At 42.3% G+C, this 23,690-nt stretch overlaps 1 protein-coding gene across 1 annotated transcript in view; it reads left to right on the forward strand.

The window, feature by feature from the left end:
- The window catches only part of DSCAM (DS cell adhesion molecule), a 119,542-nt gene that overhangs the window by 31,849 nt on the left and 64,003 nt on the right, over positions 1 to 23,690 (forward strand). Inside the window, exons 7-12 of the mRNA XM_031064924.1 lie at positions 4,883 to 5,036; positions 12,619 to 12,736; positions 13,547 to 13,710; positions 16,513 to 16,611; positions 17,163 to 17,351; positions 18,725 to 19,015. Coding sequence (XP_030920784.1) covers positions 4,883 to 5,036; positions 12,619 to 12,736; positions 13,547 to 13,710; positions 16,513 to 16,611; positions 17,163 to 17,351; positions 18,725 to 19,015 — 1,015 coding nt within the window. The remainder of the gene's footprint in view (positions 1 to 4,882; positions 5,037 to 12,618; positions 12,737 to 13,546; positions 13,711 to 16,512; positions 16,612 to 17,162; positions 17,352 to 18,724; positions 19,016 to 23,690) is intronic.

A 23,690-nucleotide genomic window follows, 5' to 3' on the forward strand; every position in this document is an offset into this window, starting at 1 on the left:
ATCCAATGAAGGATATTGCTGCCAGACTGCCACAGAGCCCTGGCATGTCCAAAGCTTCTCCAACCCTCTCCTGGGGTCTACCCTCCTGGGGTCAATCTTCCTCTGGAATTATTCATCCCCTCCAGGGGAACTCACCATCTTCTCCTCCTGCAGTCTTTTCCTGAGCAGCCTTCTCCTGCTTCTTGCAGTCTTCCTCTGCAGTCATCTTCTGGGCAGCCTTCTGCTAGCTCTTCTTGCAGCCTTCTGACTCTTTGTCCGGCTCCACCCTTTTATGGCCCTGGTTCTCAATTACTTACAGGTGTCAACACAGCTGCATCTCATTGGGGAATACTGTGCCCCCTTACAAGTCTCCCTACAGGATGGAGTGCTCAACTCATCACCTGGCTCTCTCCCATCCAGCAGTGGAGCTGAGCCCAGAGGAGGGATGTTTGCTGAGAGAGACCCAGCTATGCAAACACCATTTCACTGATTTAACTCAGGCCAGATAGAACAAACTCAGTGCTGTTCTGTGGGAGGCTGCAAAAAAAAATCCAGTGGCTCCTTGTTGTGGGCAGGAGGGAGCAGCCTCAGTGTCTCTCCGGAGCCCTCTCTGCTCAGTGGCTCCATTACTGACCTGGCTAATGAAATAGAGAGGCTGCCTATTGAATTAGCAGGGAATACCAGGCTGGGAGGGATTGCATGTACACAGGAGACAGAAGCACAATTCAGGCAGGTCTTGATGAACTGGGAAATTGGGCTGGAAAAAAATTGGATAAAATTTAGCAAGAAAATGGGTACCCTGAATAACCAACTGCAAAAGTACTGTGTAGAGAGCAATTCTGTTGATTCTTCAGAAGAGGATTTTGAGGTTATTGTGCCTCCCAAGATGAACATTAACAGCCTTTATAACCCTGTCCTGAAAAGCCAAATGAGAATCCCTGGAATTGTTGAGTGCAGGTTTGGAAACAGTGGGAAAGATATGGACCATCTTTAGACAGTCTGAAGGATAACAGAAGATATTATTAGAGAAACTGATAGAGAAAATGAGATTTCTGGACAATGTTGAAAGCACCAGAGTTATTTAGTTGTAAAAAGATAAGGGTACTGGTGGGGAAAGGAACGATAAAACTTCATGTAGATTAAAGACTGGTGCAAAGATCAAGGTAATAATCTATTCTTCATGTTCCTAATGGACTAGAAAAGAAGCTGTGGGTTGAAACTGCAGCGGGAAACTCAAGCTAGATTAAAAAAGCCCTATTTCTAATCATGAGATTAGTCAAGCAGTGGAATAGATTGTGCAGCCTAGGGAGTTGCAAAATCTCCTTTTATTGTAAGTCTTCAAAATCAGGTTGGGGAAACATCTGTTTGAAATTGTGCAGACACAGATGAACCTGGTTTAAAGCAGAAAGATAGACTCAGGTGATCTCTCCGAGTCCTTCCAGCTCCATTTTTAGATGATGCCATATTTTCTACCTAAAACTGGAGTGCAAATACACACCCCACTCTAGCTAGTATATGCATTATTTATATTTACATTTATATTTATATTTCATTTTAATTTTCAGCATGAGGCAGCCAATACACAGGTAACCAACTTGTATATGCTCTTACCTCACAACACACACCACAAGCCTGGGCTGTTTCTTCCTTTTCACTCCTTAAAGTCTCTATATGGCTTTCCCAGTTCACTTCAAGATTTCCTGCAACTTGCAGAGAGCAAAGATAGAGATCTGTAGCTCACTTATCTAATGTGTGAAACCAGCTGTAAGCAAGGTGCAGGCTACCTTTCACTAAATTACCTTGCAGCCCACAGTAAATGCTATCTGTTGTCTTAAATCCTTGCTTGGGAAACTCCCTTGGAAAACTGTTAGAAATGTATTTTTTTCTATAGCACTCTTCTGAATTTTTCCCAGGTTGTGTTAAGAATGGGCAATTAAAAATAGAAGGCAGAGGGATTAGAGTTTATGCACATTACCCATTAAATTGTGCTTTAAAGGAGTCAGAAGTGCCAGGAGATGGCATGCTGCTTCAAAGTGTACCAAGAAATGCACACCAATAGGGCTCGAGTTGCAGAGGAAAATGATGTTCCCTGCACCAGCTCTTCCTCAGCATCTCTTGCCATTGCCTGGTTGGGGAAGTAGATTGACTGCATCCTGGTAAAGGACTCTGATTTCATTTTATTCTTCACAGCCCTTGCTGGCTTTCAGAGACTGATCTCTGTCTCTCCTTCTTAGACAGTGAACTAAAGAAAAAAGAAGAAGAAAAAAGAAGAAAAATTAACCCATCATCTATAAGTTGAAGAAAAATAGCAATTAGGAAAAAAAATCCCTTGAGCAAGCATGTTACTTCTTCTAAGATTGAACAGCAGTTTATGTTTTATACTGGCACATGCACAGGCCAATATGTGACAAGGTGACATTCCTTTAAATATTTCTTATTTCAATTGTTTAATCTTCTCTTTGCTGACAAAGCTGCCTTTTTTTCTTCTTGTGTAATCAAAGTCTCTGGCATGTTAGGCTAATTGAAATGACAGGCAAAAGTTTAAAGTAAAATCGATTCTTTGTCACTGAAGCATCCCCAAGTGTTTAAAAGGGAATGTGAGCTGAGGAAAAACAAGATGTGTGTTAACCAGTTAGAAACCAAAATCTTTTGCAATAGCAGCTTGTTTGAGGAAAATGAGAGTGGTTAATTTAGTGAAGGTGCATTTACCAGATTCAATTAATAAATTAATTCTGAGAGTAATTAATTTTACATTTAAAATAGCCACAGATGCAAATGGATGAATGATGCTGAAAGAAAGAAAGTAATTGGAAACAAAGCATTTTTAAAGCTTTACAGCAGAAAATCCTGCTGTTTGTCCATCTTTGGAGTTCCAGTGAGAAAGAGCTGATGGTTGCTGGAATGAAAGTTAGCCCTGAGGAATTCTGTGATGTTTAGCTGTACCCATGTCAGTAGGTGGTTTAGGAGGAACCTGTGCTAGGTAACTGCATTAATGAGTGCAGCCTAAGTGCCAGAGACAGCCTGGCCTCTTTGACTTTCAAATTAACTGTAGGAAATGCTGCCTCATGAATATTAAATTTCAGCTTCCTCTGCCGTGATCAATACATTAATTTTTATGTATGACCTCACAAAGATCCAGCCTGTCAAGCTACGGGCATTTGTCCAATATTCTTGTGTAAATGTCAAGGCAGATGGTTCTCAAAAGCTGCTGCAATATTTCACGTAATAATAAAGGTGTCTGGCTGCATTGACCTCTTCATATCAGAAGTGGGAACCCAGGCAAACTCCGGCTAAATAGGACAAACTAATTTGGCATTTTGACAAGCAAAAGGGCAATGAGTTTGACTAGAAAATATGGCAAGTTCCCCCTCTGGGCTTGTTCTGAGCCTAGGGAATTTTGCTAGAGCAAGCCAGTCTTCCCAGGAAAATCAGTGTCTATGGAAGGAACAAAATGTGTTCCTGTAGAAGCCTTTGCATGGTCTTTGAAGGGAGTTGAGGTGCCTGGCTTAGAGACAGATGTCTTCACTCTGGATTTGAAACGTGAGAGGAGATGAACTCCCCTCTTCCCCAGGCTGTAGGAGAGGCTAGCTCAAGAGCAGTGACCCATTCAGCAGCTGAAACTGTCTGCCAGTTCACATGGAGAGGTGTTTAATGATATCTCAGAAACATCTCTTATTTATTTGGAATTCACTTTGAAGGACTACATATTCCAATGTTTTCAGGTCAATGTACCTTTTGAAATGCTAATCAGGTGGAACTGGCCTTTACCACAAGCAGATATTTGTATATCAAAGAGATTCCTTGCACACTTTGTCAATCTGAACCAAGTTTAGATTACATTGATGCATTATTTTTAATGCTGATTCCTGCAAAAATCTTCTTTTCTACGTCATTAACCCTCTAATTATTTTTAGCCTAGTGTTAGTTAGCCATTACCAGGCTCAGCACTGCGTGGGTAAGTGAGTATTATTCATCCCAATGCTTCATTACCCCTCTATTTTTACATGCAGGCATCACAAAGCCCGTGTCAGAAATAAAAGTGGCAATACTGAGCACTGTAAAACTGCTCAGAGCTGATTTCCCTCCTCACACTTCCTGTGCTGAGGCTCTCAAAGCCCTCAGAGGGATCTCTGTGTTCCTCCACACCTTGCCCTGCACAGGCTGCTGCAAGCAGGATGCAGAAGCTCTCATGGATGAGCAGGGACTGCAGAGCAGCTGGTTGGCTCTGCTGCAGCCCTTGGGCCCAGGCACTTGAGTGACAGAGGAGACACTGAGCTGGCATTTCTTCCAGCACTTGTCCTTCCCTGCTAATGCAGCCAACTGGCTGAGATGACCTTCAGCTGGGAGTCTTTGAATGGAAGTAATTTCGTGATTAAACAAAACTAGACTTGGGGGAAGTTTGAACAGTCTATTACAGAGCACAGTTTTATTCCTTGGTTTGTTCTACTGCTGAAGAGATAAGCCACCAAAACCCTGGAATAAAGAACATCAAAGGTTCTAGGTGACAGAAATAGTAAACTCCAGATTTCACAGCAGATGCAGCACTGAATCCTCCATGGGGAAAGTTTTGTGTAGAGCTGAATCAGTTTGTCAGAACTACTGATGGTAAAATTTAGCCATATTTATCCACTTCCATTGTTTATCCAACCCTGTAAAAATGAATGGCACATAAAAGTCCTAGTCTGAAGAAAACCAATCTGTAAACAAGGCACAGGCACAAATTCACTGAATATGAATGGATTGCAACAAGTTGCTGTGTCTGCTCTGTTTATTGCCATCTGCCATCTGTTTGGAGCAATCGATACCCATCCGCAGAGCCCTGAAGTAACAGGCTTTGTAGCACTCACATTTTCTCCAAATACTGCTTATTTTAGCCTGGAAACATTTGTCTCTCCCACCACAGGTGATCAGCGAGTTTGAAGCCTCTCCCGACTCATTTTCCTACAGAATCCCCAACCTGAGCCGGAACCGCCAGTACAGCGTGTGGGTGGTGGCCGTGACGGCTGCGGGGAGAGGCAACAGCAGCGAGATCATCACCGTGGAGCCACTGGCCAAAGGTACAGGGACAGCTGCCCAGAGCCAGCCAGGCTTCTGCTGGCTAATTACTGCTGCTAATTACTGGCAGAATTGGTTCGTGTGGCCTCGCTGAGGGTGGGATTTGTCAGGAGCTAGCTCGCGAAAGGCGAGGTGACGACTCGCGGGTAATTGCTCCAGGTTTTGCTGGAGTCAGCAGAGAGGGGATGACGCGGTCCTCCACGGGGTAACTCATCCAGCCTGCCTTAGAAGGGAATAGATTGCTTTTTGGAGCCATTTTTATCTTCACTTGTTGGGAATAGATTGCTTTTTGGAGCCATTTTTATCTTCACTTGTTGGGTACAGGGGGTTTGCAGATGATGCCTCTCCCCCTCTGAATATATTTCTTTTCCTTGCTGTACAAGGTAACTTCGTTATCATTCCTTTCCTTAGTAATATCTCTTGTGTACTCCACAAGTACCATCTACTGTATAAAATGGTCTGATTAACATATCTAAACTCTGAACAATTGTTCTCTACTTGCATTAGCTTTGAAGTTTGCTGCTTCTATTTCGGATATGATGAAAGGATAATGTGCCTGAAATCTTGAATATTTATTTCCAGCTGTATTAGTTGTTCTATTAAAAGATATTGCTGGGGCCTGTGAATTCTGCCTTTTGAGATGTGATGCTTGCAACATTAGAGCACCTTGGCTTGGAAATGGAGGCCTAACATTTTGAACAGCAAAGTGAGAAGAGTCCCATCCCACTCAATCTCTACATGAGGTCTTCAAATTGATTTTTTTTTACTACTCAACTTGGTACCATTACAGCCTGTGCCAGAATGGGCACAGAAATGCACAAATCCCCAGAGCTGCAAAATCAGATACGTTTAATTGGCTTTACAGTTTTACAAGCCTGCTAATTCTTCACTGGGGTGTTTAATGATGTAAAGATGTAAAATAAAGTGTCTAGTGCATTATGATGACAGGTTCTTTCTGAAAAGGCTTTGCTGAACTTCAGCCTAGTGCCACCAACATGAAAGCACTTTCTGCATGGAAGAGCAAACTCCATCACCATGGGAAATCTCCCTGTTCCTACCTGTCTAGCTGGAGGATCACCATTTTAATGCTGGTAGATTAACAACAGAGCTGCTACCCTGGGCTGCATCAAAAGCAATTTAAGCACTGGGTTGAGGGAGGTGATTCTGCCCCTGTGCCTGCTCAGGTGATTTCCCAGCTGCAGAGCTGCCCCAGCCCTGGGGCCCAGCCCAGGGAGGAGCTGGAGCTGCTGCAGAGAGCCCAGAGGAGGCTCCAGGATGAGCAGAGGGATGGAGCAGCTCTGCTGGCAGGAAAGGCTGGCACAGCTGGCATTGTTCACCTGCACAGGAGAAGCTTTGGCCTGAGCTCAGGGTGGCCTTGCAGGGCCTGCAGGAGCCCCAGGAAAGCTGCAGAGAGACAATTTCCAGGGGATGCAGGGACAGCACACAGGGAATGGCTCCCAGTGCCAGAGGGCAGGGCTGGATGGGATCTTGGCAATGAGGAATTGTTCCCTGGCAGGGTGGGCAGGGCTGGGATGGAATTCCATCCCTGGATCCCTGGCAGTGCCCAAGGCCAGGCTGGACACTGGGGCTTGGAGCAGCCTGGTACAATGGCCTATGGCAGGGAGTTGGAACTGGATGGTCTTTAACCTTCCTTCCAACCCAACCCTTCTAGAATTCTAAGATTATGGTGAATGGTTTGCTGATTTTGGAATTTACTGTTTGAACACACGACAGTTTCCCAGTGTGGAGAAGCTGCAGAGTTCTTCAGATCTGAAAAATCTGGAGCTTTTCCATTGTAGCATAAGTGCACACTGCATTGTGGACATCAGTGAGACCAAAGGGGGATGAGGAGTGTAAAGGCCACCAGTGAAGGAAGATCATGAAAGAACAACAAAGTAAAAAAGGCAAATGTTTCAGTGTGTTCCTCCTTTGCTGTCACCTGTGTGTAATCATTGTGTGGTGATGAAAAGAAAAAAGCAAACAAAAACAAGCATAAAAATAGATGCTCAAATAAGGGCAAAAATTATTAGATATGATGCAATCCTAATAGATTGAGGCTGCAGGCAAACCCTGCACAAAATGCACTAGAAGTTCTCTTTTGCCATGCCCTATGCATTGTAAAAAGAGGGAAATGTTCAAAGCTGAACACCAAGAGGGAAATGTTCAAAGATTAACACAGATCAATTCAGGCTTTGCAGGCACCAATATTCATGACCTCAGGTTATGAGGAACTGTAGTGTGCAATTGCTCTCTGTTTGCCAAAAATTGAGAAGTTGCAACTTGACCCACATGGACTTAAACTGATCCAGCTTACCAGAATTAATTCTGCTCCTCTGAAGCTTATATAACATAATCCACGATGACAAATAAGTCATGGAACTTAAAAATAACTTTTATGAAAAGGCAAGATGACTTAAAAGAAAAAATAATTAATTACTTCAATATAGACAGGTCAATCTGAAGAAGGCTTTATTTCAAGGGACAGTAGAATGCATCCAGTCAACCTTAGAGTTTGTAGTGATACTCCAATATAAAGTCTGCATTAGATGATGCTCAGGAAAAGCCTCTTACGTGCACTTAGGACTGTAAAAGTAATGAATAATCCATTTGTGGAGGGTTTGATGGGCACTAGGAATACTGATAGATAGCAATTTTATGAACTTTAGATGTAGCTAGGTTAGAAATTATTGTATCACATACAAAATTTCTTTTATGAATGCATCACAGGGCTTTTTAGGGAGCTGGGAGAAAGTGGTGATCAGTGCTGAGGGCAGTGGCTGCACAATGAGGAAGGATGGGCAGAGCTCAAAGCCTCAAAGACCTTTTTCACCCCACACTGTATCTGTAGCAAACAGCACATCCTGGGGTTAGAAGCACTTAAATCCTGATTTTGCCTTAAGTTCCCAATGCAAAACCATCCTGTGGGCCATTATTTTGTAGTTGTTTGCTTCCTTTTTTTGCTCCCCTTACTGCACAGTAACTGTCCAAGTAATGATACCATCATGACAGCTAATAAGAGTTAACTTAGAATTGAATTATGTCAACTTAATTATAACCCCTTTAAGAACTCCTCTGAGAACAATGAGAATGTCTAGATAGGGGTTTGATGTGAAATGGATAGTCCAATTTAAATGAAAGCTTAATTCAAGTTAACATTTCTTTCTTTCTTTAGTGTCTTCATTTCTCAGAACAGATTGTTATTCTCTGTAATTAACTGACAGAAATAATAAAAAAAATCCCCAACAAACAGAAAATAATCATGGCAAGGAAAGTTCAGCCTCCACGTAAGCAAGCTGTGCTCCTGCCCCTCAAATTACTCTTCACTGGTGACTTGAAAGAAGTGGGTTTAGCCTTTCAAGTATACTCAGAAGACAAAAAACCTTGCATGCACTTGTCCCTCTGATTTACTGACCATGACTGATGGGGAATGGCATTTGTTGCCGTGTGACAATAACAGATCCAGACCCCTGGCAATCTGATCCTCTGGGGACAACCCTCTGACTTTTGAGTTTCCCCTGGTTTTCTGAGCTACCTGAGCATGAATTTTGAACAGATTTCCCCCTTAGTCTGCATTGCTTTGTGTGTTTAATGATTTTAAGTAACATTTACTTATGTAAATGTGGGGTTCACACGACAGTACACACTGCTCTGTTTCTTTGATCAGACTGGAGTGCAGGGGATGTTAGAAACAGAAAACCATGGAATTGATTGGGTTGGAAGGTATCAGTGCAGGGGATGTTAGAAACAGGAAACCATGGAATTGATTGGGTTGGAAGGACACTTAAAACTCATCCAGTGTCCCCCCTGCCATGGCAGGGACACCTCCCACTGTCCCAGGCTGCTCCAGCCCCAGTGTCCAACCTGGCCTTGGGCACTGCCAGGGATCCAGGGGCAGCCCCAGCTGCTCTGGGCACCCTGTGCCAGGGCCTGCCCACCCTCTTCTGTGAGAAAGTAAATGAAAGAATCTCCTGACCCAGGGTATTCACTGGTGGAGCTTTTATTTTTTTAAAGCTGAACTGCAGTGAAATGTCATAGCTCTCATTCAGTTTCCTTCTGAAGTTCACCTTTAAACCACAGTTGTGTCCTCTAGAGGAAGCAAAACCCACGTGTGTTACATCCTCCCACAAAGAATTTCTGCCCATTTCTATTTCTGTGGCAGTAAATGCAGAGTAGAGGATTTGTAATTTAAACAAGCAAACATGCAGAAAACTGCATTATCATAAGAGAGTGCACTGTTCTGTGAAGGAACCTCTTTATCTTCAATTAATAATTGGGTGGTTTGTAAAAATAATAGGAACAGACACAGCCCTAATCCAGTGCCATGCCATCAAATGTAAGGCTAGAGGGAGGTGTGTAGGCCTGTGGGTAGCTTTGATAACAAAGAAGTAAACCCTGCAGCTTACCCATATGATTCCAAAAATACTCATGGCTCAAAAGAAAGAGGTCTGTGAGATCCCAGGCTTTCTTACCTCATGAGTGCCTGCTAGAATTTCAGACCTATTGCTCTGAGGTGGATTTCACTTGACATTTATTTTGTTTCTAGTTTCCTTTGTGCACCTTTTAGCAGTCTCAGGACATCATTTGAAGTTCAGCTATAAAGAAAATTGGTCTTGAAAAATTTCCTGCTGTTTTACAATTTCTTTTAAAAGCACTCAGTACATGGAAGGAGTAAGAAAATCCATAGAAAGCTGTGGATGCTTTCACAGAAATAGTGCACTGTGCTTTTCTGATGATTTTATGAGTCATGGTCTATCATCTTACCAGTGGCTTAGGCTCCTGTGAGATTTATGTTACTTCCACCCATCTCAGTAAAATGAGGGATACAGGATATTGGAAACCAGCAGCTACAACATTAATGTTGCACTTTCAACATCTGATCTCCAGCCTATGACTTCTTAAGGAAGAATTCACATTGAAATAACTATTAAAAACAAAGGGATAACACAAAAATTTTGCTGACAGTGGTGCCATGCCACTGAAGGCCTCAGCAGGATTCCTGTGTTCCACATGTTTTGTCCTGCAGGACCTGGCAACAGTTGGGAGTAGCTGGATGTTTCAAGAAACACTGGAAATGTGGGAAGGCCACAGAGAAAATGATTAATAGTCAATTTTAAATGAGTTTTCAGACTTCATGTTGCAGAGGGAATTTTGCATCTGAGCAGTCCAGATGCTCACAGATGTTTTGTAGATGGAGCTGACAGCATCTCCTGCTGCTTTTCAGAGATGGCACGAGAGCCACGAGGCACCTCCTGCAGCAAAACCTGGCGCCACTGAAGACAAATGTGACTTTTAACACCGACTTCAGCAGAGTCAGCATTTCACTCTGTGTCTCTGGCTGCTCTGAGCATTTTTCTGTTTGAGTTATTTTGGTTAATTAGTCCATGGTGTGATGGGTTTACCCAGGCTGGGTGCCAGACACCCACCAGAACTTCTCTATCACTCCCCTCTGCAGCTGGACAGGAGAGGGGAAATAAAACAAAGGTTTGTGAGTTGAGATGAGGACAGAGAGAGACCACTCAAAAAATACCATCACGGGCAAAACAGACTCAAATTTGAGATATTAATTGAGTTTACTACCAACAAAATCAGAGCACAATAATGGGAAGAAAAATAAATCCTAAAACACCTTCCCCACACCCCTCCCTCCATCCCAGCTCTATCTCCTCCTCCCCAGCAGCCCAGGAAGATGGGCATAGAGGTCACAAGCAGCTCATCATGTCTGCTGGACATGGGGGAAGCTTCTGGCAAGCTGTGACCTCCCCACTACCAAAACCTGGCCATACAAACCCAACACAGGTGACCTCTGGGAGTACAGCCCTGTGCAAGTCTTTGCTAGAAAATGTTGTCTTAGGATATCTAGGTTATCCAGAAAATGTTACCTTAGGAGTGCCCAGGTGGAAAACCAGCCCAATCCATGAGAGTTTCTGACTGCCCAGTGTCAGACCTTCCCAGGGCAGCACAAACCATAGCTCTGTCCTGAAAGGGTTAAATCTCAGAGCTCTGCAGGGAGGGAGTCAGGGATCTCCAGCTGCTGTTCAGCCAGGACAGAACATTTTGATGCTTGGCTGTTAGAAAAGCTGTGTCCCATTACCCAACCTTCACTTTGTCTGTTACCTGAATCTTCAACTTGTGTTTTACTTAAAATTTTGACCAGAGGAAAAAAAAACCTCTTGATAAAAAAAAAAACTCTTGAGAATCTTGGTCTTCAACAGTGCATGAAGAGAACACAGGCAACACAGTCCAAATTGATTGTATAATCTGTGAAATCTTTTCTTTTTGTGAATATCTCAGGTCCCATTGCAGCCTACTCAAGTAATTTTGCTTAATTTTTCAAGGCCTGTTCTTTTATGCATGAATCTTTTTCCAGATTAACTGTCCCAGTTATATTTGATGCTGGGTCTCATTTTCATGTTTTCCTAATTGGTGCAAAATGGATTATTAAGTATAAGTTCTGATCTGTGTGCACGATTGAAGTAGATCAGGACTAAAAATACAGTATTTTGTCTATCTGTATTCAGTATGTGCTTTTAAAATATATAATTTAGAGGCCAGCAAAAAGTGTATTTCTGTCAAGGATCATTCTTGAGGAGTAACAAATGAAGTTCTAACATAATCTATAAACTGAAAATACACAACTGATATTTTTTATATGTATTTAGGTGATCTGAGAGCTGATAAAAACTGATTTTAGCTTGTTCACATTTGTGGATTTTGGATAGATTCTACAATGTACTAATATACATGAAGGTTCAGTTTGCTTAATATCAAAATTATTGTAGAGGAGATGTATCAATAATTTAGTTCTTATGAGACACCTCTCTACTGTGGACAATTCTTGCTGGAAGTGTTGAGAGAAGCATCCCCTGGACATAATTTTTATCCATAATTTCTACTCCAAGATATATAAAAGTTAGTAAAGATGATAAATAACTGGGTTTGCTCTTTTTCTCTACAAAGACTCTTCAATGCCATGCCTCATCTCTCTTTTAGTTACTTGTCTTCCAGGTACTGAAACTGATGTTTTTCTTTAATAAATAGCTAATATTATGAGTTAAAATTAATTAGTACCCTAAAAACATCATTTCTAGATGGGTTTGGCTTTCCCTCTTTAATTGTGGGTGTCTCTATTTCCCTTCCAAGGACTGTATGAATGGACACTGTGGTGGTGTTCACAGGGGTCCCAGGATGAGGGAAGAGATGAGAATCTTGACTCCATGTTTCAGAAGGCTGGTTTATTATTTTATGATATATATTATATTAAAAGAAAATTATATATTAAAACTATACTAAAAGAATAGAATAAAGGATTTCATCAGAAGGCTTGAAAGGAATGATAATAAAATCTTGTGACTGACCAGAGAGTCCAAGCCAGCTAACTGTGATTGGCCATTAATTAGAGACAACCACATGAGACCAATCACAGATGCACCTGTTGCATTCCACAGCAGCAGATAATCATTGTTTACATTTCATTTCTGAGGCCTCTCAGCTTCTCAGGAGAAAAAATCCTTAGGAAAGGATTTTTCATAAAATATGTCCGTGACAGGACACCTCACTTCAGTCTCTCTTGCTGTCTCCCCCCAGCTCCTGCCAGGATTCTGACGTTCAGTGGGACGGTGACAACCCCCTGGATGAAGGACATTGTCCTCCCCTGCAAAGCCGTGGGGGACCCTGCTCCAACAGTCAAGTGGATGAAGGATAGGTAACCAGCAACTAAATGTACAGCTCAGATAAATCCCATTCCCTTCAAATCCTGAGGGTTTGGGGGGGGCTGATCCTGGGTCACTGGCAGGAAGGAGGACTGTTGGTGGTGATTTGCACTTGGTCACAGTAGATGAGGAGTTTAGAAATTCCTGTGGTGATTACAGGGCATCAAAGGGAGAAAAAATAATGAAGAAGGGATAAAGGTAAACATTCAAAACATAAAACTTAGGAGTGTTTTTGTTTTATCCTCAGGCAGGCAGGAAGGTTTTATTCTGAGAGAGCAAAGTGCCTGCTACAGTGATTTGTGCTGAGGTGGGCAGTAAATGTCTTGTACATACTTAATTTTCCATTATTCCATTCTCAGCTTTAGTTTCACAGTCTGACAGAGCCACTTTGGAAACACACATGAACAATAATTTTCATCCAAGCACTGTGTAAGAAGGGAAACTACAGTGCTATGAAACCATTTTGTGCATTGATATAAATACCTATGATTTCATAAGGATGAACTTCATAGCCAGGAACTGCCTATACCCTCATTTCAGCCTTTTTATGAAATAACAAGTTAAGGAAGGAGTGAATTTCTGTCTTCACTACACTGGGTCCAGGAAAAAAAGTGTGTTTTTAAGCAAATGATAGATATTTCCCAACAGCAAATACTCCTTTGCTGCCTTATTGAAGGGACACACCTCACCCCACACCTTTTCCTCTCTTTCCACACTTAACTGCTTCAAAAAAAAGAAATCCACTTGTGATTAATTTTGATTGTAACTTCTTTAATGTATGCACTTTGTTTCCTGTGAGGCAGTAACGGGACACCCAGTCTAGTGATGATTGATGGGCGAAGGAGCATCTTCAGCAACGGCAGCTTTGTCATCAGGACTGTGAAAGCAGAAGACTCTGGCTACTACAGCTGTGTGGCCAGCAACAACTGGGGCTCAGATGAAATCATTTTGAATTTGCAGGTACAAGGTAAGGCTGTTGGATCCACCTCAGAATCATTACCATGGCTTTAGAGGTGTGTCTGTTCGAAATGCACAATATTCGTATTGGTGTGTATTAGTGCAAATCTAATTCTTCCAAATTCATACATAAGTCATTCTGATTCAGCCATGGGAATTTTATGATCTAGAAAATGGTGCTTTAGGTGAAACAATTCACACACTCAGTTAAGTCTCTATGTGAGTTTTTGTAAGATTGACAACAGTGTGTTTGCATTCAGTTATCTTCTAGTTCTTCACACAGAAGGTATCAGCTTCTGCCTTCTCCTTACAAATACCACATGTATCATTTTAATATTACAAAATTCAGAAAGACATGAAGGCCTTTAATTTAGCTCCTGAAAAGCTATCAGCAGAAATTTGCCTCCATACTGAGACCTTGCACAAAAACTTCATTATGCAGGCACAGAATTTTAATCTGAGGTGAATATGAGGAAGCATTGGAAATGAAACATCAGTTAATGCATTTCTCCAGCTACATTTTATATTCATGTTGAAAAGCACAAAGTGCATCCAGGATGGTGTTGATATGTACAAAAGCAGGGACAATATAAGAATATAAACTAAGAGTAAAGCGAAGCAGAGCCTGTGTATTCACATTCCAAGAATTCCCTGTACAGATTTCCTTGCTCACCTGCACTAAAGCAGATCCTACAAATACTTCAATTTACTGCAAATTTTTGTACCAGAGGGAACCATCACTCTCCTGGATGTGAAATTTAAGCTTCAAGTGCAAACACGTGAGAGCACAGAGAGGTTGTTTCCACTGCAGTCCCCCTCTCCCCCTGCCTAAACCATTCCACTAAGCCTTGGAACAAACCTCACAGCAGATATTGGCATATATCAGCTTCCCTACAATCCAGCAGGAACTAAAGATGCTCTTCTGTGATGCTTGAAGCATGACCACAACAGGAAGTAGGGAGAGAAAACACCATCAAATGGAAACCTTACATTTATATTTCACTAAGTACTTGTGTAATTGCATATATTTGCTGTTATTGAACGGCAGCAACTAAAAGCAAATCAATATCACTTCCCTAAGGGACAGACAAAGAGAGGCTTTTAATATGTGGGACCACCATTTTTTGTAGATAGGGTGAAGCTGTGATGAAAGCTTTTGCAATAAATCTTTCCCAGTGTAGTGTGTGCACTCTCTCCCTGTGGGATCAGCCAAGTCACTCAGAATAACAGAACAAATCCATCTCACAAAGGGAATTTTCCTTTAGAGTATAAACTGTCTCTTTTGTTTTCTTCAGCCCTGTTTGGCCCTGTGAGGGCAAAAAAAATCAACCTATCTTTGAAGTAATCCATAGCTGGAAAGCAGCAGACTCTGCCTTACATCAGCACCCATTATTCTGCAGTCTGATGGCTCGAACATGAACTGCAGTGGGGAGCTTTCCCTGGAGTTTCACTCTGCAGGAAGAGCTGTCCCTTAATCACAGGCAAAGCAGGCAATGTTATCTGGCAGCAGAATGCTGGGCACAGCAGGGCAATTTGGATTTCTGTCCTCCATGGTCATGGGACTGTGTCAGGACAAGGGCAGCTCCTGCCAGCACGGGTCACTGACGCCACCACCCTCTTCTGTCCCCTGCCAGGGGAGCTGTGGCCAGCCTGTTGTCTCTCCTCCCCAGATTTCCATCCCATTTTTGCTGCTGTTTCTTGATCCTTTGCAAGCATGGACACTGTCCATACCTCACTCCTTATTCTTGAGGCAGCAAAGCTCAATTTTCTCCACTTTTCTGACAGTAGAACATTCCCAGTCCATTTCCAGTCCCAGCTCCCTGTGTCAATTCCTAGTCCCAGTTTGCTCTATCCAGTGCAACTTGCTGGGATGTGACAGGGCTCCTTCTCTGCCCTTTAATGCTGGAAGAAATTCCTCCAGTAAGGGTGGTGAGGCCCAGGCACAGGGTGCCCAGAGAATTTGTGGGTACCCTGGATCTCTGAAAGTCTCCAAGGCCAGGTTGGACACTGGGGCTTGGAGCAGCCTGGGACAGTGGAAGGTGTCCCTGGCAGTGGATTGGAACGAGATGATCTTTAAGGTCTTTTCCAACCCAAACCATTCCATGATTTTCCTCCAAAGGAAGCTGGGAACTGGGAAGGGGATCAGAGTTTAAACCCCTATTTTATTTCTGCACTCAGCAGCTGATCCCTGGAACCCTGATCTTCCATCCCCCATAATGTTTATGGGGAGCAGCAGAGCTTCCAGGCTTTGCTGACAGGGTTGGGAATTCTTTATACCAAAAGCCTCAGTGGTTTGGAAGAGGACTGGATCTGCCTCCAGTCACAAATCTATCTATGATGCCTAATTAACTCTCACATTTGCACTGGCAGAAGCCCTTGATTTGCACCTTTTTTTCATTTTTGCCATAATAGCCTGCACATACAGAAATGAATGGGGCATCATTTGCAACAGCACATGTTTCCTGTCACTAAAATTTTATCTTCTCCCCAAAACAGGTATCAAAAACAATGACAATTAATGGCTGGGGAGCTCATGTGCCATTGAGGTCTAGCGGGACAGATGCAAAAAATTCAGAGAAAAACAAAGATTGGGAATTGAAAGACAAAATTTTGCATAAAATTAAATAAAAAAAATGAGAGCTTGTCTGTTCTCATCTTAACCTAGGATGTCAGCTAAACAGACACTTTGACAGAAATCATTTGCATTTTTTGCAACTCAAAGCAGCTATTTGATAAATGACTCTTAAAAGTGATTAACATCGTGTCAAACCATTTGATTGCATTTTCTATTTTTAACTATTTTCCTATCTAGTTCCACCAGACCAGCCAAGACTCACTGTATCCAAAACTACATCTTCCTCTATCCCTCTTTCCTGGATACCTGGAGACAATGGTGGCAGTTCTATCCGAGGTAATGTAATTCAGGTTAATTGCTGCTTCTTACTAAATTATCATCTGTTGATAGGATTAGTATAAAATTATGAATGGCTCAAAAAAAAAAAAAGAAAAAAAGAAAAACAACCCAATCTGTATTGCTGTCAACCCTTAATGTGCACTATCATGGTGATAACAGCTTTCAGTAAATTGCAGTTTGTCTTTGTGGTGGTTTATTCACACATTTAATCACTTTCTCCTCAGCTGTTATGACAGTTGCTCTATCTGATTTTCCAAATGTGTAATCTCTAACCACTCATTTTGGAGGGTGCAGGTTCATCATCTGGTTGTTGCTGATTGAAGGGGCCTTAGAAATATCCTTTTTTCCCCTTGAAGCCATCATAAAAAGTTGTATTTAAGCTGTTGTCAGGGCAGGCAAAATGCATTGCCTGGTATCTTTCAGTCAGGGGAGAGCTATATCTTTCCCTGCACATGGGAATTTTTTCCAGTTTTATTAGATCTTTAAAATGCCTCCTTGGGATACCTGAAGGATTTGTGATACCGCTGCCATCCGCACTTTCCCTCCAGGTTACATCCTGCAGTACTCAGAGGATAACAGTGAGCAGTGGGGCAGCTTCCCCATCAGCCCCAGTGAGAGGTCCTACAGGCTGGAAACCCTGAAATGTGGCACCTGGTACAAGTTCACCCTGACTGCCCAGAACGGGGTGGGGCCGGGGCGCATCAGCGAGATCATCGAGGCCAAGACGCTCGGCAAAGGTGCGTTGGTTCTGTTGTGAATGCAGAGCACCAACAAAGGAAGGGATGATGAGGAGGACTCCATGTTCTCAGAAGGCTAATTTATTACTTTATGACACTATATTATATTTAAGAATACTATACTATACTAAAGAATACAGAAAGGATACTTACTGAATGCTAAAAAGATAATAATGAAAACTCGTGACTCTCTCTCTCCAGAGTCCTGACACAGCTTGGCCCCAGTTGGCCAATGAGTCAAAACAATTCACACTAGAGACCAATCAGAAAGCTGATTTTTTATTTTATAATACTATATTATATTAAAGAATACTATACTATACTAAAGAATACAGAAAAGATGCTTACTCAATGCTAAAAAGATAATAATGAAAACTCGTGACTCTCTCCAGAGTCTGAGACAGCTTGGCCCTGATTGGCCAATGAGTGAAAACAACTCACAGCAGAATCCAATCAGGCAATCACCTGTGGGTAAACAATCTCCAAACACATTCCACATGAGCACGACACAGGAGAAGCAAATGAGATAATTATTGTTTTCCTTTTCTCTGAGGCTTCTCACTGCCTTTCAGTTTCCCAGGAGAAGAATCCTGGGTGAGGAGATCATGTTCAGAGAATATGAATGCCATATGGTTCCATCCCCTTCACCCTCCTAAAGCTCCTGCACTCTGCTGGAGATCTTGGTTTGATGAGAAAACAGGCCTGGATATTTCAATATTACTGGCTTTGGAAACATTCACATGGCTGTGACAAAAAAGGCTGTGGCTGTGAGACTTGAAGCCCACACAGGCTAATGTTCTGTCATTTTTTCTCTAATAGTTTTTTTCTAAGATTGGTTGGCAGATATTTGGTAAGAGGGTGTCTCCACTGTCACAGACTATAGCAATTCCAACTATTTCATTGCCATGAGGAAATTGGCTCTTCTCTTCTTATGAAAATTCAGGGTGTTGTTTATCTGTGTGTTGAAGGAAGACAGGGAGTATATTTATGTATAAAGGAAATGGAGCCAGTGTCTGATTTCTGCTCCAAGCCAGTATTGCAGGAGTGTGCAAGAAGCATCCTCTGAACTGGATAAGTGTCAAAAAAAAAGAAAAAGTTTGTGTCAAGTTCTGCAAGGCAAAACAAACCAAATATTTTGAATGGATGTTTGGATATTTTTTTCCACATACTGATTTGAAAATCTGGGTTTCTGAGTCTGGCACAAAATGGGAAAAAAGATTTAAGAAGGAGGAAGGGGGGAAGCTGAATATATAGATACTGAGTTTAAGCTAGAGTCAAGGTTGCCCTAGAAATTATTCTCTAGATTTTCTATTTTGAGAGGTTTTATCTGCAATATTTAAAGCATTTTGTCTGGAACATCCCCCTGCCTCTAGAGCCACAGTTTTCCAAGGAGCAAGAGCTCTTTGCCAGCATCAACACCACGCGGGTGAGGCTGAACCTGATCGGCTGGAACGACGGCGGCTGCCCCATCACCTCCTTCACCCTGGAGTACCGGCCCTTTGGGACCACGGTCTGGACCACGGCCCAGAGGACATCCCTGTCCAAGTCCTACATCCTCTACGACCTCCAGGAGGCCACCTGGTACGAGCTGCAAATGAGAGTGTGCAACAGTGCTGGCTGTGCAGAGAAACAAGCCAAATTTGCCACGCTCAATTATGATGGCAGTAAGTATTTCCTTTAATTTACACCTCAGGGTTTCATAGATGATTTTTTTTTTCTTTTTGCTCATCTTCTATCTTTTCCTCAAAAAAAAAGAAAAAATATAAAAAAAATATATCCTTCTATTTTTTCCTCAAAAACCCCATTTTGAATCTGCCAGCCACGCTGTCAGAGAGGTTAAAGTCTCAAAGATGTAAAATAGCTCCTGATTTCCTGACAGTAGGCTGTCAGGTAGAAGAGAGGAATTGTTTATTTGTCCTCACTTCGGAAAAACTCTGAAGTCAATCAGCCATGAGACACATAATCATAGGACATTAAAAGTCATTAGTTCCACTGGTTACAGAGGTCTTTCCTAGTATTTCATGCATCTTCTCCATGAAATTTTAGTCTTCCATGGAGTTTGCTCCTGCAGCCATTCACAGGGGTGTCTGGCTTAATTGCTATTCGCTGTGACACAGCCCAAAACTCATTATGGGACATATTGGAGCAGCCAGGCAGGTTGTCCTCTGGGAAAGCCTCTGGATAACATCCTCCAAGGGCAGAGCAATGGCAGTGCAGTCATCCCTGCTCACAGGCAGGGGACAGTGAAACTAATGGCCATGACAGATGGCTCTGTCATGCCCAGCAGCAGGACACAGACCATGAGGGAGTTGTTGCATCCCACCCTTCTGCCAGGGGTTACTGCCCACCCTGCAAAACCCAGGACATGAGAGCAGGAGGAAACCTGCCAGTTTGCCACTCAGTGCAGCTCAGGTGCTGCCAGGCTGGGTGAGAGGGCTGCCAGGCTGCACAGTGGGGAAGGGCTGCATTCCTGGCAAAAAGGCAGCACAGATGGCTCCAGATGGCAGCTCTGGATTGCTCCAGTGGGAATTGCCAGAGCTTTTCTGGAGACATGCAGTGTAAAACCTTGCTGTGCTGCCAGGGGTGTTGTGCTGCGTTGTGCAACCACTTGGCAACATCTGTAGTGTTAAATTAAGCTACAGCACTGGTGAGCGAGTTCAGACAGGAGCTGATGGTTGTGACAGCACCAAATTGGTAATTGTTTGTAACTCTGCGTTGGTAACACGCCTCCACACGAACATCACTACTCATGTACAGCTCAGGGGTCATTCCCAGGCAGAAATGTGGGATTTGACTTAGGCAGGGTTTAAACCTCAGCCCCTGACACATCCTCTGCTGCTATACCAGCCTTGTGCTGGGTACTCGGCAGCTCTTGCAGATAATTAATCACCCTTTGGAAAAATATCATCTTTGGTAAGCTGCCACACAAATCCTCATGTTATTTCACACAGTCTGGAAAATTAAGAGCAAGATCTTGCCTCAGCACTCCAGAGGCTCACAGGAATCGAGGTTCTAAGCAGTTACTTCACAAATGTTCCAGGTTTTTCCAGGCATGTGAAAGACTTGTTTTACTGAGAAGTGTAGCTGTTGTCAATAATAACTCTTTCAAGTATTATGAGTTAATTTCTTCTCATTTTACTTAACCTATCCTGGTTTTGTTTTGTTTTCCAATATCTTTCCACAGGCAGCATTCAACTTTCAGTTGTTCCATTATCATCGCTTTTATTTGATTGGGGCAAACAGTCTTAAGCCATACCTTAAAATGAATTTCTATCAAAATGCAGATCCAGAACCTTCAATTTCCTCTTGTAGCACTCAAATCAAAACTCTTCTTACAGTGATCTGATCTGAAATGTTGTCAGGCTCTGCTCTTTGATTGGGTGATGATACTTACCCTGGTGTGACCTGCACACCCTTTGATTTTTTATGTTGCCATATAGCATCTTTAAAAGGGATAAAATGAAACAGTAAAAAATATTTGCAGCATTAAATTTCCTGGGCCACTGCTTCTGGTCAGCTAGAAAATTTCCCATTTGTGATATTGCTGGTTTTGTTTGTGAAGTGTGCTTTGCCAGGACTGAATTGTGCCTTAGAGAGGCAGAGCGAGCTCAAATACTGACCCTGAGGTTATGAGATGAAAACAGGGATGGAAAAGCAAATTTCAGTTTTCAGATTTTCTACATTTGCTAGGTTTGACTCAGAACTGAAATTAAAACTGATTATTATGAGGATTATCATTCTTACAAGTATTTGATACAGAAATTTTTGCTTCCTTAGACAAGGAATTTTTATTTGCAGAAAACCAGTGGAAACTTGTTGGCCAGCCCCACTTTTGAGTTCTGTCCCTGCCTCTGCCTTTGATTCACCCTGTGATGTGAGATTAGCCCCTTCCAGCTTGCAGGGGTCACAGCTGCCCCTCAGATAGAGCAGATACAAGAGTAGCACTTTGAAGATTAGATAATGCAGTGTATGAAAGTTCTGGGATGCCAGACGCTAAGAACAAGCTTAGAAGCTTTAGCAGCTTTAAGATAAAGCCTTTGTAAAGTTTGCAGAAATCCCAGAGTTACGTGGTTTTGGGTCACTTTGCTGTGTGTGGGAGGAATATCATGGCTCAGCATCCTCCCCCTCAAATCTCCCTGTGCTGAATCAGGTCAGAGGGTTAATGACAAACCTACGTGCAGCTTTTTGCTCTCTGGTCATGGGCATTTCAGCAACAATTTCCAGCTTACAGGTTGGCTGACCTGCCTGCCCCTTGTTTTTTTCAGAAGCCCACGATCCATAAGGAGCTATTTTTAGCCCTGTGCAGCTGCAGTTGTGGAGAGCTGCAAAGGAGCTTCCCAGCTCGGGGATCAGCTCCTGGGTAGCCCTGGCATTAAATCGGATCAGCTCTAAACTCTGCTAATTGATTCTGACCCACCCAGGCACTCCCTGCCCTGCGGGACACAGGGAAACCCTCCTGAGTTCACAGGGTGCAGTGGGAGATGCTGCAGCCAAGGGGAAAAAGGGGTCAGAGATATTCAGATTGCAGTTTCTGTGAGGCACCAATCAGGCTAACAAAGGGTGATGGTGAACCGACCTGGAAAACAAAACAAACCCTCCCCATTTGTCTGGGACTGAGTCCTGAAAAAAGCTTTGACCATTCTGCTCCCAGCAGGCACCTAGAATGACAGCAAACACTGAAATGGTGTTTTCTCCACACATACCAGGAGTAATTTTTGGTAATTTCTAACACAATTGCTGAAAAGCAGCAAAGGGGTGATGTGAAAACATGCAGTATGACTTTTTAATTAAGCTCCAACTGCCTGTTTGTAATGTTATGAGGTTTACATTTGCCTAGAGAGAGGTATGGATAGTGATAATCACATATCTAAACACTTCAGGTTTAAGTGAAATAAGGGCCACTCATCATTTGATTTTCATCAAAGACACAATTTTAGGCAATCTTGAACCTAATGGTCTCTGTGACTGTAATTGAGAGAAAACTTTGGCCCTTTAGTATCCAGGAGGGTTTAGGAGGACGTAGAGACAGTTATTAGTATTACCTCCAGGAGCTTGAAGTTCTTTCCATTTCTTCATCTAATGATTTTATTTGCCTTTAAAGTAGTACAAAATGTGCATCTCAGGGCAAGATGAAAGTATCCTGCTGTGTGTTCAAGAAACAGAAAATTAAAAAAAAAAAAAAAAAGGAAAATTATGGAGAAGAACTGCAGTGGAACATTAGAAAAATATTCCAAATGCAATTGTAAGAAAACAAATTTTCCAAAGTACCTAATATAGGTTTGGATGGTTGTAGTTTTTCTTTTTATCTTTGTCCCTTTAGGGAGCTGCTCTTCTCTTTATATGCAGCTGAAATAGCTCTTCTGAAAAAAACAAGACTTGGGATTGTACATTTTCGCTGTGGTTATGGCACTCACACTGTACTGCATCAGATCTCAGTTTTTATTCTGATACTGTATAGCACATAATGAGATATAACTATATCACTTAATGCAGCAATTAAAATGTAAAAAAGGATGTGCCTGTTTTTCTCTCTCACCCTCCTTTCCTTTTAGCAAGTAAGTAGCCACTTTTATGTTTCAGTAGCTGGTTAAAATTTAATAGCTTCCATCCAAAGTCATCACAGTTCACAATACTTACGTGTTTCTACGCATTTCAAGGAAATCTGCATTTTATAACCTCATTTGTGGTTGCATTCAGCAGTTTAATAGTAATCAGGAAATGAGTGAGAAGTCTTCCATGACTAAACAGCCTTCCGCAGAAGGTGCTGCATTCTTCTCACGTCCCTTAGAGGTAAAGAAGAAAAGAATTGAAAAGTTCAAGTATTATATATCACCAGGAAGCTGGGTATATTCAAAATGCAAATATGTCCCAGAATGAAAAAGTGAGCTGCCTGCCAGTAGCTGGTAGATTCATTTCCCTCGTTTCCCTCTCAAAATTTGATTGTTTCTATCCAGCATTACTCTCCTGTTTTACTGATGAGTATAATGTCAGACAGTCTTTAGCAGATTAGTATCAGGTTGGCTGTCTGAATTTCAGATCACTATCACTGCTGCACCCTCAGAACTGATAGCAGAATGTGTCTGTGCAAAGGATTAATCTGATGTATGTGGCACAAAATGAGCCTTGTCAAATGAGTTCCTTGCACAGCAAAGCCCAGCAGAAATGTCACAGCAGTGCTATTTCACCATAATAAGGAATAATAGACATAGGGAGGAATTCTGAGCTCTCTTACAGCTTTTTAATAATTTAATAGGACTCCAAATTAATCATAGTATTTGACTGCATATCAGGCATGGTTTTCCTTAATCAATGAATGCAATTCTTCTGGATGTCTGATAA

Source organism: Geospiza fortis, unplaced genomic scaffold, assembly GCF_000277835.1.
Source record: "Geospiza fortis unplaced genomic scaffold, GeoFor_1.0 scaffold233, whole genome shotgun sequence".
Classification (NCBI taxonomy): domain Eukaryota; kingdom Metazoa; phylum Chordata; class Aves; order Passeriformes; family Thraupidae; genus Geospiza; species Geospiza fortis.